The sequence below is a fragment of the Felis catus genome, chromosome B2 (genome assembly GCF_018350175.1).
Source record: "Felis catus isolate Fca126 chromosome B2, F.catus_Fca126_mat1.0, whole genome shotgun sequence".
Taxonomy (NCBI): domain Eukaryota; kingdom Metazoa; phylum Chordata; class Mammalia; order Carnivora; family Felidae; genus Felis; species Felis catus.
This window is the reverse complement of record NC_058372.1, coordinates 52,137,581-52,152,425: the sequence shown is the minus strand read 5'-3', so window position 1 is coordinate 52,152,425 and position 14,845 is coordinate 52,137,581. Positions and strand designations below refer to the sequence as shown.

The 14,845-nt window shown below is 35.5% G+C and overlaps 1 protein-coding gene across 1 annotated transcript in view; it reads right to left on the bottom strand.

Annotated features, from left to right (window-relative positions):
• The window catches only part of FAM83B (family with sequence similarity 83 member B), a 92,272-nt gene that overhangs the window by 61,378 nt on the left and 16,049 nt on the right, over positions 1-14,845 (bottom strand). The window contains exon 2 of the mRNA XM_003986249.5: positions 10,870-11,391. Within this exon, the coding sequence (XP_003986298.2) occupies positions 10,870-11,313 (444 nt within the window). The 5' untranslated portion in view covers positions 11,314-11,391. The remainder of the gene's footprint in view (positions 1-10,869; positions 11,392-14,845) is intronic.

Genomic DNA, 14,845 nt, shown 5'->3' with positions numbered 1-14,845 from the left:
GCATAAACCAAGATCCTCATAATGTCTCATGAGTACTTCCATGTTTCTTCTCTAAACTCACCTACTCACCTACTCATCTCCCCTTTGTTTTCTTGGGTCCAGCAGTTGGCATCTTTACTGGCATCCTCTAACAAATAGGAAGCCATGTTCCTGGCCTATAGCTTACCCTGTATCTAGCCTGCTCTGCTCTAAATAGATAGATGGCTCATTCCCTCTTTCCTCAAAAGTCACTTTTTGATGAGGCCTACTCTGAACACCCTATTTAAAATGCAGAATAACAGGGGCACCTGGGTGGCTCAGTCGGTTAAGTGGCCGACTTCAGCTCAGGTCATGATCTCGCGGTCCGTGAGTTCGAGCCCCGCGTCGGGCTCTGTGCTGACAGCTCAGAGCCTGAGCCTGTTTCAGATTCTGTGTCTTCCTCTCTCTGACCCTCCCCCGTTCATGCTCTGTCTCTCTCTGTCTCAAAAATAAACATTAAAAATTTTTTTAATTAAAAAAAATAAAATAAAATGCAGAATAACAGCCACCACCACTCTAAATCCTTCTTACCCAACCATATTTGTGTTTTGTTTTCTTTTTCTTCATAGCACTCCTCATTTCTTATGCTTATTATCTACCTCATTTGTATGTAAGCTCCATTCAAAGGCAGGATTTCTTATGTACTTTACACTCGTATGTATGTACCCATAGAATTTAGAACAGTACCTGACATGCAGTAGGCATTAAATGTTTGCTTGAATGAATGAACATCCTGCCATATTTTTTACCTATAAGGTTGGCCAAAGACTGACCCCTTATAGTTGAAGCCCGAAGGGGCCAAAGGACAACTTCATTATCACACTGCCCTTCTCTCAGTTCTTCAGATTCCCCCTGCTTTTGGACACAAGAGAACCCCTTTCTTTTTCGTGCCTCCTGATGGAGTCTGCATTCTAGGTGCTACATCTCATCAAGCTATCATAACCTTCTGTCAATGGCAGGTACGTTATTTTGACTTCTAATAGCAATCCCAGAAAGGCTTTTGTATGTGGTTCATTTAGAAACCAGTGCTTCCACACCTCTACCAATTGGTCTTAATCCTAGACCCTCTCAATCATATCTTCTGATACCTCCATTTAGAAATGGCCTGTCACCTCTACTTTCCAATTATGATCACTTTGGATCATTACCACTCTCTAGAGTGATACCTCTCACAAAAAAGCAGATTATCCATCAGTAAAATATAGATGATAAAAAGTACATAATTCACAGGGTGGTTGTGAAGATCAATTTAAGGTAATGCATGTAAAGTGCTTAACACAGTGCCTGACACGTAAGTGCTCAATAAATAATAGCTATTACTGTTACTAGATTACATAACATAAATCCATTACTCAAAATCAGATCCTTGTTTCAGTCCTGATGATAAAAGCCAACAATTTCTTTTGAGATAATTTGAAGAGTAACTAATTTAAAAAAAGAATAATTAATATAAAGGTATACACTATATGATGAATCTGTGGCAACTATAAAAAAGCAGGCAGAATCCTTTACGTACAAAATGTTAATCTGGTGTTACAGCCCTCCCCATCTCAAAGGCTCCTGCAGGAAACCCCATTACATTTTACATTTCATTAGAAGGACAGATAAGTAAAGAACAGTTATATCCTCTTATTCTTATGAAAGTTAACTTTTGATAAGATGCCTCAATGTGCACTTCAGGTCCCAGGTTTATCTCATTTAGCCATGAGCAACACTTCACTCATCACATTTCTAGCTTGGTTCTAAAGGGATCTGAGTTTGTAAGATTCTACAATTCTATCCTTTTGGAATTTAGGTGTTATTTAAACATTAGGAAAACTGGTATCTTAGGGACATAATGTGTTATGGTGACCATTAGCTTAGCCACTCCAACAAACTACTAAAAGTGTGTTGTCAGGAAAATATTACACGTTTCAGTAACTACATAAGTATTTGGTTTTTATTTTAATCCTGTGATAGGAAGGAAAATGACTAAACAGAAATGATCATAAAAAATAAGCATCTACTTCAGAGATCCCAGAATACACAGAACCAAATGTTAATAATTGTACTTCAAAGTTCAATACAGATTGTACATACCACATGCAATCCGTACAGGAACTTTCTCATGGATTACTTTGAAGGGGAAAACAACCAGCATACAAACAAAAAAAAAAAAAACCCAAACAAACAAACAAACAAAAACAGAGCACCAAAGGGCAATAATTGAGTAGAGAAAACAGTCTTAAAAATATTTCCCCATGGGTAACCTGGGTGGCTCAGTTGGTTAAGCATCGGACTCTTGGTTTCAGCTCAGGTCACGATCTCAGGGTTCCTGAGTTTAAGCCCTTCATTGGGCTCTATGGTGACAGTGCAGAGCCTGCTTGGGATTCTCTATCTCCCTCTCTCTCTCTGCTCCCCCCCTGCTCATGCTCACCCTCACTCTCACTCTCTCTCTAAAATATAAACTTATTTTTTCCCCTAATCAGAGAAGTCAAATGCACTTTGAAATAAGTCAAATTTTATATTGTTCCCTTCCAAATATTAATGGAGATAATACGTTAATATATCAAGACAGAGTTTCTGATAAATTTATTGCCCCCTGTTAAGTTTTTCTAATTTTTCTTATTAAAAGCTAAATTCTTTCTTAAGTTGCCAATTTTCAAATGAAAATCTGTTAAAAAATCATGGTGATCTTTAGATTTCACCTGATAACACAGTGTCTGATAAAACATCTAAAAAGACTAATTAATAATATTCCTTATCAATTTTGAATTATATCAGAAATATTCAGCAAGTGATACTATCTCATGAACTCAGTTACTTAAACCAACTTTGACACCAAATGACAGTTCTATAATAAATATTAACTTTAAAAGTTACAAAATCTTGTTCTTGTTCTTAAATATGAAACCCTTGTATAATGCCTTTCTTTAAAAATCTAATAAAATTGGGGTACCTGAATGGCTCAGTCAGCTAAGCATCTGACTCAATTTCAGCCAGGTCATAATCTAATGGTCGTGAGATTGAGCCTTGCGTGGAGCCCTGCACCCAGCTAGGTGTTGGGAGTACAGCCTACTGAAGACTCTCTCTCTTCCCCTCCCCCCTCGCTCCCACTCTCTCTCTTAAAAAAAAAAAAATCTAATAAAATTATCACTTTAAAATTCTAGATAAAAATGGAATGATTTTTTTCCCCTTGATCTATAGTAATATGTCCCCCTCTCACCCCCCCTCCTTAGGTTTTCACCAGAGCACTATCTCTTTTCAAGGTTTCAGATTTTAGGTGAGAAAGGATAATTTAGAATTTTTTCTTCAACAACTTTCTATAAAAAAAGGATACCTTCTTTGCACATTCTGAAGCTGGCTTTGTATATGTCTTATTTTCAAATATATTTACATTGAGTCAATATTACCTCTTAATTAATATTAAGCAAACATTGGGAAAATGTTGTATTGCTCTACAGCTGATGTGGTATGCATAATCATTATAATCATTATAATCATTTTAATACCTCAGAGATGGGTTTAAGTCTTTTTAGGAATAACCTTTTCATGAAGAGTTAATAATCCTAGCTGGCATTCCTAGTAACACACTATCTCATTGGATATCAAACTTGGTCAAATGTTGCTCTCACTTTTAAAGAACAAATGCCAAATCACAATGATACAAAAATACAGACTGATTATATATATTATATGTATAATATATATATAATACAATATATACATATAATATATAATACAATATATACGTATAATATGTAAATATATAAAATATATTATATATGTATATTATTTAAAAATTATAAAAATATTATACATATATTATATGCATAATATATAATATATAAATAAAATAAATAAATATAAATAAAATATATGTAAATATATATAATATATATATGGTATATATTACATATATAAAATATATTATAAAATATATTATATTATATATTATATATTATATACCATATACTATATAATATATATATAGTATATAATATATTTTTTTTTAAATAAAGGCCTGGAATAATGTAGTAAGAGGAGGAGGAGGTGATGGAAAAACGAGGAGGAATCAACAGCACACATACTGTATTACATGCATGGTATGTGTCATGTTAGACATGTCAACTACTTCATTCCACCCTCACAAGGATCCTAGGGAGTATAAGCATCTCCCTTTCACAGATGGGAAAAATAAAATTTAGAGAGGTTATAGTATAATACCTAATACAAACAGCTGTTTGAGTTGAGATTCAAACCAGCCCTAACTGACTCCAAGATTCAGAGTCTTCATACCATTCCATGAACCTCTTAAAGAAGAGCATTATTTAAAGGAAACAATCAATAAAACTAAAGGGCAACTGATGGAATGGGAGAAGATATTTGCAAATGACATCAGATAAAGGGTTAGTACCCAAAATCTATAAAGAACTGACCAAACCCAACACCCAAAATCAAATAATCCAGTGAAGAAATGGGCAGAAGACATGAATAGACACTTTTCCAAAGAAGACATCAAGATGGCCAACTGACACAAGAAAAATTGCTCAACATCACTCATCATCAGGGAAATACAAATCAAAACCATACTGAGACACCACCTCACCCCCGTCAGAAGGGCTAAAATTAACAACTCAGGAAACAGATGCTGGCGAGGATGTGGAGAAACGGGGACCCTCTTGCACTGTTGGTGGGAATGCAAACTAGTGTAGCCACTCTGGAAAACAGTGTGGAGACTTCTCAAAAAATTAAAAATAGAACTACCCTATGACCCAGAAATAGCACTACTATGAATTTATCCAAAGGATACAGGAGTGCTGATATATATGGGCACATGTACCCCCACTGTTTACAGCAGCACTTTCAACAACAGCCAAATTATGGAAAGAGTCTAAATGTCCATCTGATGAGTAGATAAAGAAGATGTGGTTTATACACACAATGGAATACTACTTGGCAATGTGAAAGAATGAAATCCTGCCATTTTTAGCAACATGGATGGAACTATAGAGAGGGAAGGAGGCAAACCATAAGAGACTCTTAAATACACAGAACAAACTGAGGGTTGATGGGGGGGCGGGGGGAAAATGGGTGATGGACACTGAGGAGGGCACCTGTTGGGATGAGCACTGCATGTTGTATGTAAGCAATGAGACATGGGAATCTACCCTCAAAACCAAGAGCACACTGTATATACTGTATGTTAGCCAACTTGACAATAAATTTTATTAAAATCAACTTAGTTTAATTTAATTAAAAAAAAGAATTATTTGAATTTGGGTAATTTAAAGAGAGTAAGAGGGGGAATGAAACAGAGAGAGAGAGAGAGAGAGAGAGAGAGAGAGAGAGAGAGAGAGAGAGAGAAGCTGCAGCTTTATGTCTATAAAAGTTTTCAAGTCAACTGAGGAAGCCCGAAACTTGATCTTACAATAAGGTCAGATTCCGTATATAGTGTCTTCTTTCCTCTCTCCTCTCCCTTAAGTAACTGTGTGAAGGAGCGCCTGGGTCACTCAGTAGATTAAGCGTCTGACTTGGGCCCAGGCCATGACCTCATGGCTCATGAGTTCCAGCCCTGCATCAGGCTCTGTGCTAACAGTGTGGAGCCTGGAGCCTGCTTCAGATTCTGTGTCTCTCTCTCTCTGCCCCTCCCCTGCTTGTGCTCTGTCTCTCTCTCTCTCTCAAAAAAAAAAAAATAAAAAAAAAAAAAAATAAGTAACCGTCTTAAAATTGTATACTTAATATCATCAGAGCTATTACTAATAGTAAGAGAAGGGAGTGAGTGAATGAAATGAGAAGAATGGGGAGTTTGTTTTCTTCCTGTATAGCTCCAGGAGCTTAAAGAGTATTCCCATTCAGAGATAGCAATGGTTAGTATAGCAAGGTCTGTGCAATTTTAACAAGATATCTCTCTCTCCCACACATACATACACATATACATACACATACAATGTTATATTGTTATATTATATATTTTATATCATTCATATATAAACATGTAATGCATTTTATTTAGAGAAGAGGTATTCAAATTGATGTCACAAGATCGAAACATGTCATTAACTCTAAGCAAAACACATTTCCTGGAAATAATTTTGACTCAAATTCAAAGCATGAAAGTATTCACAGTAAGAGTTGTAATAAGAAAAGCAAAGAGGAAAGTCTTAAAAAAAAAAAAATTGGGAACATTAGGACAGTGATGATCCTAGCCTAATAAAGGCAATGATAAATAGATCCATATCACTCAGCTGGGCAGGATATGATCACAAAGTCATACAGATGGAAGTGACACACTATGACACAATTAAAATTATTCATATAATGAACTAATTCAGCAAGGAGTATAACATATTGAAATAATCTTGAATTGGTAAGCGCTATCAGAGATGTGGACAAGAATATTAGAATGAAATCTTGCCATTTGCAAAATTGTGGATGGAACTAGTGTTTTATGCTAAGTGAAATAAGTCAGAAAAAGACAAATATGTGATTTCACTCATATGTGGAATTTAAGAAACAAAACATATGAACATAGGGGAAGTTAAAGAAAAGTAAAATAAGATAAAAACAGAGGGGTGGCAAACCATAAGAGACTGTTGAATACAGAGAACAGAGGGAGGGTTGCAGGAGGGGAGGTACGGGGATGGGCTAAATGGGTGATGGACATTAACAAGGGCACTTGTTGGGATGAGCACTGGATGTTATATGTAAGTGATGAATCACGCAATTCGATTCCTGAAACCAGTACTACACTGTATGCTAACTAACTTGAATTTAAATAAACAATGACAAAACACTGAAAGGCTTTGCTTCATGTCTTTCACTAAATAAATGAAGTTACAATGACTTGTTCAATCTCTAACTAGTTAGTGGTAGACCCCTGATAAAAGAGCCTCTAGTCTAGTACTGCTTTTATAATGCCAGGCAAATCCCAGGAAAAGTCCCATCCTCTGTTCACCTTTCCATTTGTGGCCATGGGCCAATTGGTGGTTAAAGTTTCTAGGCATTACTAATAGCTCCCCAGGCCATAACAGCCACACCCAACAACAGTGAGTCAGGAAGGAACCAAGACTTAAGACAGGCAGTACAGAACACCTCAGGTACTACTCTGCCCTAATTCTCACTAGACTCTTGCTTACGTGTCTTCCTGAGTCCCTATTTCACAAGAGTAAGATTCACACGTCACAGAAGAAGCTAGCCTAGAATAAGAAAACAGATGCAAACAGCATTCTGGTTAAGCATTCACATATCGGGAATTATAACTTTATGAATATCCACCACTGGGTTGGCTACAAGAAAAATGACTTTAATGAAAGATAGCTTTTTAAAGTAATTAGAGAGGATGCTTTCATAAGAGGTGTTCACAGTAATTAGGAATACATACATATATCATCTTGGGAACACCTCTTGAGAGACAAGTAATTACCTGGGAAAAGTCTTGCTAGACGCTATCAGACTTTATAAAGTCGACCCAAATGTAATTATGGCAAGCGCACAGGGAAAACTAAGAAGGAGTTAGAGAAAAGAGCCAGTAAATGAAAATATGGCCCCCTTAGGGCACAAGTAAGAAGTTACCTATAACTAGATTTTCCCAGAGGAAGATTCTCTAATAAGAAAATAAGCAAAGAAAAAAACAAACAAAAGGAAAAAAAACAAGAAAACAAAACAAAAAAACCTCTTTACAACTTCTAAGTGACAACTGGCAAAAATAAAATGGATAAAAACGAATCTATGGATTTTTAAAATAGTATAAAGAGTATATTCTGCTTATCAAAGTAGAATGATTCAGAGCCTGTGTTACTTTAGATAGAAACAAGAACACATAAATTAGTGAAGTTTAAAAACAAGATACTTCCAGTAAAGATGGATATGATATGGTATCATTTTTATTTCCATTCTCAAGGGACTAGAAAGTTAATTTGGTGGTCACACTTCTAATGCTTGGACCTCTAAGAAAAATGCTTTTGGATTCTTTCCATTATTTTAAGATTGTCCCATAATATGACCTTTATTTTCATAATACCTTATGTCAACTGCAAACAGAACAATGAAAATGGACTGAAATTCTTCTCTGAGATCACTTTGTCGGTTCTGCTTTGCGGGTTCCTAACCCTACTTGTTTGGCCTCATATCTCAACAGTTGTATAATGTTGATTACCTAAATAAAGAATCTGCCTGAGAAATGTGAAGGCAAGAAAATTTGTTCTATTCATCAAAATATACATTACTCAAACATTTAATGAAAAAAAAATCTTCTTCATAATGCCATGACAATTCATTGAGAGTTATCGAATAAAGAGAATATATCTTCTGAAAATAGTTTGAAAACAGGAAGTTGATCCTGAAATCTAAAGAGCTCCCATTCATTCTGAAATTATAAGAAACTAACTTATATCTGCTGAGTAAATGATAGCCATAAAAGCCATAAAAACCACAATTAATCTACAAAGCAATGTGTTCTGATAAGCTTTCACTTTAAAATAATATTTGTTCTTATTTAACAATTTTTTCACAAGACCTTGTCTGGTATGGGCTAAACAGGGTAACATTTTGTAAAAATGGGGTCAATAATTCTTTTCTGGAGTACTTCAAAAATCCTTAAATAGACATTGTGGCACATGAAGATATTTCCAAAAGACTGGAGAAATATACATTACATACATACATAGACCACTTGACCTCGATATTTAATGCATCTGAGTTGAAATTAAAATGTTCTCCAATGCTTTTGGAAAACAAAATAACACAAAACAAAACTCTAAGTTATCTGGTATGATTTATATTCAATTGCTATATACTCAATTTACAAGGTTTAAATAATTCTCTTTGAATTTAGCTTGGATATGCATACACAAAATCAAATACAGGCACAATTCTTTCTTATATCATGACGTTTTGACTTTGTGGAAGAGAAGCAGAACATTAGATCACTGTTTTACAGTGTGGACTTCAAGATCCTCATCTTGCCATTGCAAGTGGGAATTCCCAGCAGACAATGAGCAAGCAGAGGATATTACTTTTAGAGGCTCACTAAATAAATAGCTGTCACATTAGAAAGAAAAATACAACAGTCATGACTACGTTCAGTTTCCAATGAATGCTAAGCAAAAAACTCATGGTATCTCCTGACTCATTTTGCATCACAGAAATGCAATGCTCCAAAGGAAACCAGCTGTGGTGTAGGCTGATGAATTCATAACTACTAAGTTTACCGTAATAATATTAATCTTCACTGATGTATCAATCTTCAATTATTATTATAGTTCAAAAATACACTGTCTCCCTAAACAGAAATTAGCAAATGCTATAGTACAAGATATTTGTTATTTTACCTTATGAGGATTCATCTATATTCTTGACTTTCCTTCTGCTGTTTTACAAAACACAATTGTATAATGCGTCCACAGAGCATAGGATAGTACAGTTTTAAAAATACCCACAGTAAATTGAACTCACAGTCCAATTCATTCAATAAATTTGGACCCCTACCACATACCTGATTTTGTAGCTAATTTTTAGCAAATGGGATAGATTAGTACTTTCTTTAATGTAATACTGCTAAGTTCATGGCTAAAAGTCAGATTGTTTGAATTCAAAAGGTTTGGGGGTGAAAAAAATCTCCTTACTTTGCAAAGCCTACATTTGACATTAGCCTCAGAACATCATGTCTCCCTGACATGATTGCGAGGCTTTTAGTTGCCTGTCTTGCAAACTACAATGTCATTGTGGATTTCAAGGGTCTTCTATTTCTGTACTTCATAAAAGCAAGCTTTTGAAGCATTTCTGGGTCTTGTTGACATGAAATAAAGCCATGCCATGTATGTGTGGATCCTCGGGTTCCTTTTAGGTCACATTTCTATGTTACATGGTATCAGTAAATAAGAAATAGACACTTTATAGCAAAAAATATTAATTCTTTATCCATTCATTTCAAAAATCTAGGCTGAGTTAAATGAACAGTTTAGGAAATTTTGTTATAATCTCAAAATTTTCTCTGATTGTACTGAGTACCTAGAAAATACTCAATAACTTTTATTTGATTGATTAAAAGAGAATGTCTACAGTTTAATTCAAGCTCTGAAATAGAATTTCTGAGATTTATAAGCCAATATAAATATTTAATAAAGAGCACAGAGGCCCTAAAATGCTAAGCACCTCAGGATCTAACTTCAGAATTTTACATTATCATGCCTGACTTCATACTGTTTCCACAAAAGTGAGGTAATAAATAAGTACATCTATGGTTTACTTAAGAGTATAAACTATATCTACAGCAAGAATTGGGCTCAGTCCTTTTGAGTACAAAACAAATTTCAACTGATTTACGAAAAACACATTAAGGAAAATCGAAGTGCCTTGAACTCAATGTGTCCCATCCCATTCCCAGTCCACGCGGGCAGAAGAAGGTGGATGCACAGTAAGAAGAGAAGGAAATCTGCACCTAGAACAGGATCCCAACACCACTCTGTTAAATACACACAAGATATGGGAAGTACAATCCTCCCATGTATTTGTATTCACAGGTATACTTCCTGAGAATAACAGGCATGGTCCAGACGTATAGAGATTCCTTTAACATACATATTTGTTATACTACTTTGATGCTTTTCCACGTTTCATATTTTTCATTTAGAGTGGAATGAGTAAGTCACAGGGATGAAAGGTACAACATAGGAAAGCAGTCAATGGTATTTTAATAGTGTTGTATGGTGACAGATGGTAACTGCACTAGTGGTGATCACCACATAAGGTATAGACTTGGTGAATCACTATGCTGCACACCTGAAACAATGTAACATTGTATGTCAACTATACTTCAATTTAAAAAAGTTTCACTGCAAAACAATTTCATTTAGAAACGGAAAAGATTACCTTTCTTGCTTCTTTTATCATCTTCCGAATAGTTTCCTTAATTGTAAGTAAGTGTGCTCTTGGTGGATGAAAGAGGAGGTCTATATGGGTACCGCCTAAGAGTCCAGGCATCACATATGGCCAGCCTAAGTCAAGATTTGGAGCTTCCACGTCAGACTCAATGGGCCAGTAAGTCCCTGAAGATGAGGTATCATCATAGGAGTTATCAGTACCATATGCTGTACTTTGTGCAACTTTCTGGACATTTTTCAAAATGTAATTAATTTCTTCTTCAGCTAGAAAGTCTGATACTCGTTCCTTGGCAAGAAATTCTTGGTATGCTTCTAACCCATGTTCGATCAGTGCATCAATGGCTACTCGATACCATTCCTTGTAGTGAGGCTCAATGTAATTGTCTGATTTACACTCATCATTCAGTGAGGACAACATTGACGAGGTTTCCATGCTCGCGAGCGTTTGACAACCAGCACTTTCAAACACTTTCAAATGTCCATTTGGGCAGTGACGAGAGGTATGTGGGTGCTTAAAAAGAAAGAAATGAAGATCAGTTAGAATTCTGTAACGAAATGTTTTATGACCCACATCAATCATTATTTTTACATTTACTCATTTCCACTACCAGTAGCTCAATAGGACATACATGTCACGACCAAAGTGGCATTAATTGCACCGTAATTCACAGATGTATTACAAATGAGCTAAACAGATTTCCATTTATTTATTTATTTATTTATTTATTTATTAACATTTATTCATTTTTGAGAGTGAGAGAGACAGAGTGTGAGTGGGGGAGAAGCAGAGAAGAGTGGAAGACACAGAATCAGAAGCAGGCTCCAGGCTCTGAGCTGTCAGCATAGAGCCCAACGCAGGGCTCGAACCCATGAACTGCAAGATCATGACCTGATCTGAAGTTGGACGCTTAACCAACTGGGCCACCCAGGCGTCCCCAGATTTCCTTTTATAGGCCACTAGTTGATTACTCTTTTCCAAGGCACCTTTACTTTCAATTTCTCACCTAAGGAAATACACCTTCTTTTCAATGACATCCAGAAAGATCACCCTTCTTAACTTTAATCTGGGACTACATATGGTCGTTTGTTTCTATAAGTTTTCTTGATTTTGGTTTTACAATTTTTTTTTAATAGAATACAATCAGTATCTGTCCATCCATTAACAGAAGCTTTTACTAAGTACTTGTTATGCATACAATCCCATACTAAAAATATAAAAAGCATGAAACACTTGCCTTCCAGAAAGGTATGAATTAGCTGAAGAGGCAAAATGAAACATACACACAAATCTATTATCACTTTGAACAAAGCCATATATTGCTAAGGACCAAAATGAGTACTGCTTGTAGTCAATGCTTTCACATAAAAGCAAGTGGATATCAATGTGGAATAAACAAGCTATGGATAGCCCTGTGCAGGACGCAGGCTTCAGGTGAACCTGGGGTGATGAGTAAGAATATGAGCAGGCGTCAAGAAGGAGCATTTTAATACCACACAAGAGTGAAAAACATAACAAAAGCACAGAACAGGCATGAGCTTGGTATATTCATGAGCTAGTTAAAAAAAAAAAAAAAAAAAAAAAAAAAAAAAAGTTGGTCTGCTGGAAAGTATGCTCCTTTCACTAGAAGTAGGAGATAAATTTGAACAGACACGATGCAGCCAGGTGGAGGGACACAGATTCCTGTGATTCAATAAAACCAGTGTTTAAAACAATTAGTCTGGCAGTATTAGGGACTTGAGAGACAACTAGCTAGGTCTTTCAGTGTTCAAACACCCAGTGAAGAAGTGACAATATTTCTGAGCTGATTCAAAGTAAGAACTCCTGAGATTAGATGCTTTGACAGCATTTAGGTGATAAAGAAATTTAAGATATCAAAGATAATTCAGGGATTTCTCTTAGGAATCCAAATCTGCCTAACCAAGCTCATACCCCAGCCCTCTCAATGCTCACAAACTGTCATTCATTCACTGCATAAGATACCTAACTAGACTTTCTCTCAAATAAGGGCCTTTCTAATCTTTTGAAGCCATGCTCTCCATTGTGCAGATTCAAACAAAATAAAGTTCTAGGATGTGCTACAAGCACTAAAGGGCTAATTTGACCAAAAACATCTTTGTTAAGGGCCCTGTCTTAATTTAAAATTCTCCACTTAACCCAGCCTTTTCAGACTCAGGACTACCGAAACTCAAATCTGATTTGGGAGGATAACCCATAAAGCCATAACCATTTATTAACTCCTTAGCTCAAAAGATATAACAAGTCACTAATCAGAGAGACAGTTGTGAAGGAATGGAAAATAGTGCCACAAGTTTTGCTTAAAGGGTGGAGGGATCAGAAAATAATCAACACAAAGGCAGAACTAAAGAAGAAAGAAGATTATAGGGTCCACTTGGCTCTTTTAGTGGAGACAATCCTGTCCCCTAGGCTCAAAATTTTTACCAACAAAGCCTACAAGGATAGAAAACCTAAAGGTTAAATCTGATACAAGAAAAAAAAAAAAAAAAAGAACATGTGTACGCTACTGGCATGTGGTACATAGAGGCCAGGGATAATGTTAAACATGCTTCTTGGATACACAGGACGGCCACCTGCATTAAAAGATTATGTGGCCCAAAATGTCAATGGTGCCAAGGTTGAGAAATCTTCATCAAGCTGCTCGCTTAATGTGCCTGGTATCACACTACGAATTTATGACCTTTCTGATGTTCATTAAGGTTCTTTTCTGTACATGATACTAGACTCATTTTTAACAAAAAAAATGGGCTTTTATTTTCTTCATAGAATCAATCCATTTGATTAAAGTGTATTTCCCTAAGGTTTAGTGAGTTGTGGTTTTCATTTGACAATTCCAGTCCATGAAGGGACAGGCATCCAGTGATCACATGAAAATTACATCTATTATTTGTAATTGTTTAAGATAGTAGTTAACTACTGGTTTGTAACAATTTTAAATTTCCTTAGCACTTATTTCCTAAAGTTTTTAACTTTTGAATTCCTGTAATGTGATGGTAAACACTATAATTATCTACTTGGAAGTTAAAATGAATAACAATGCTTGAAAACACTGTATTGATTTCTGAGCTTTACCTACATGAATATATACTCTGCAACTATAAAAAATTCATTCTTTCAGCTATGGGTAAACTGAGAAATCATAGAGATCAAAAGGACCATGAAAGCAAAATAAAACCATAAAGACACAGATGAAAAGTTAATTATGAGGGGAAAAAAAAACAAATGAAGATTAAAAAAAAAAAAGGAAAACATTGTGGGGCTAATTAAATAGGAATGCCAGATACAATGCAGAAAAAGACATTATAGAAAAAATGCAACAGCTAAGAGCACTGAAATTGAGTTATTATGTAAAAGAATTAAGATAAAAAAAATAAATATGCTTGGAGCACCTGGGTGGCTCAGTCAGTTAAGCGTCTGACTCTTAAATTTCAGCTCAGGTCATAACCTCACAGTTTGTGAGATCGAGCCTCATGTCTGGCTCTGTGCTGACAACGTGGAGCCTGCTTAGGATTCTCTCTCCCTCTCTCTTTCTGCCCCTTTCCCGCTTGCACATGGGCACACTTTCTCTTTCTCTCTCAAAATAAATAAACATGAAAATGGTTTTTAAATAAAATAAAAATATGCTTGATGTTGTCCTGCTAGAGAAGCTATGCTTTCTAACCACTGTGTAGAGATACACAATTATCACAAAAGCTGTATACAAGGGATAATTGTGAGGAACCATTTATAAACAAATTTTAAGGGAAGATAGTAAGGTAATGGCACTTGCATAAATGGGTACTGCAATAAAATAGCACTTGTATTTAGTTATAGACTTAATAGGGCACTCTCAGGAGTTTAATCACTGAACATTTTAAGAGTTTAATTTGAGGACAAAATTAATTGGGCATGTCTTTAAACATGCAAAGGTGTATTATTTTATTAATAACCATTAAAACTCCTAGAAACT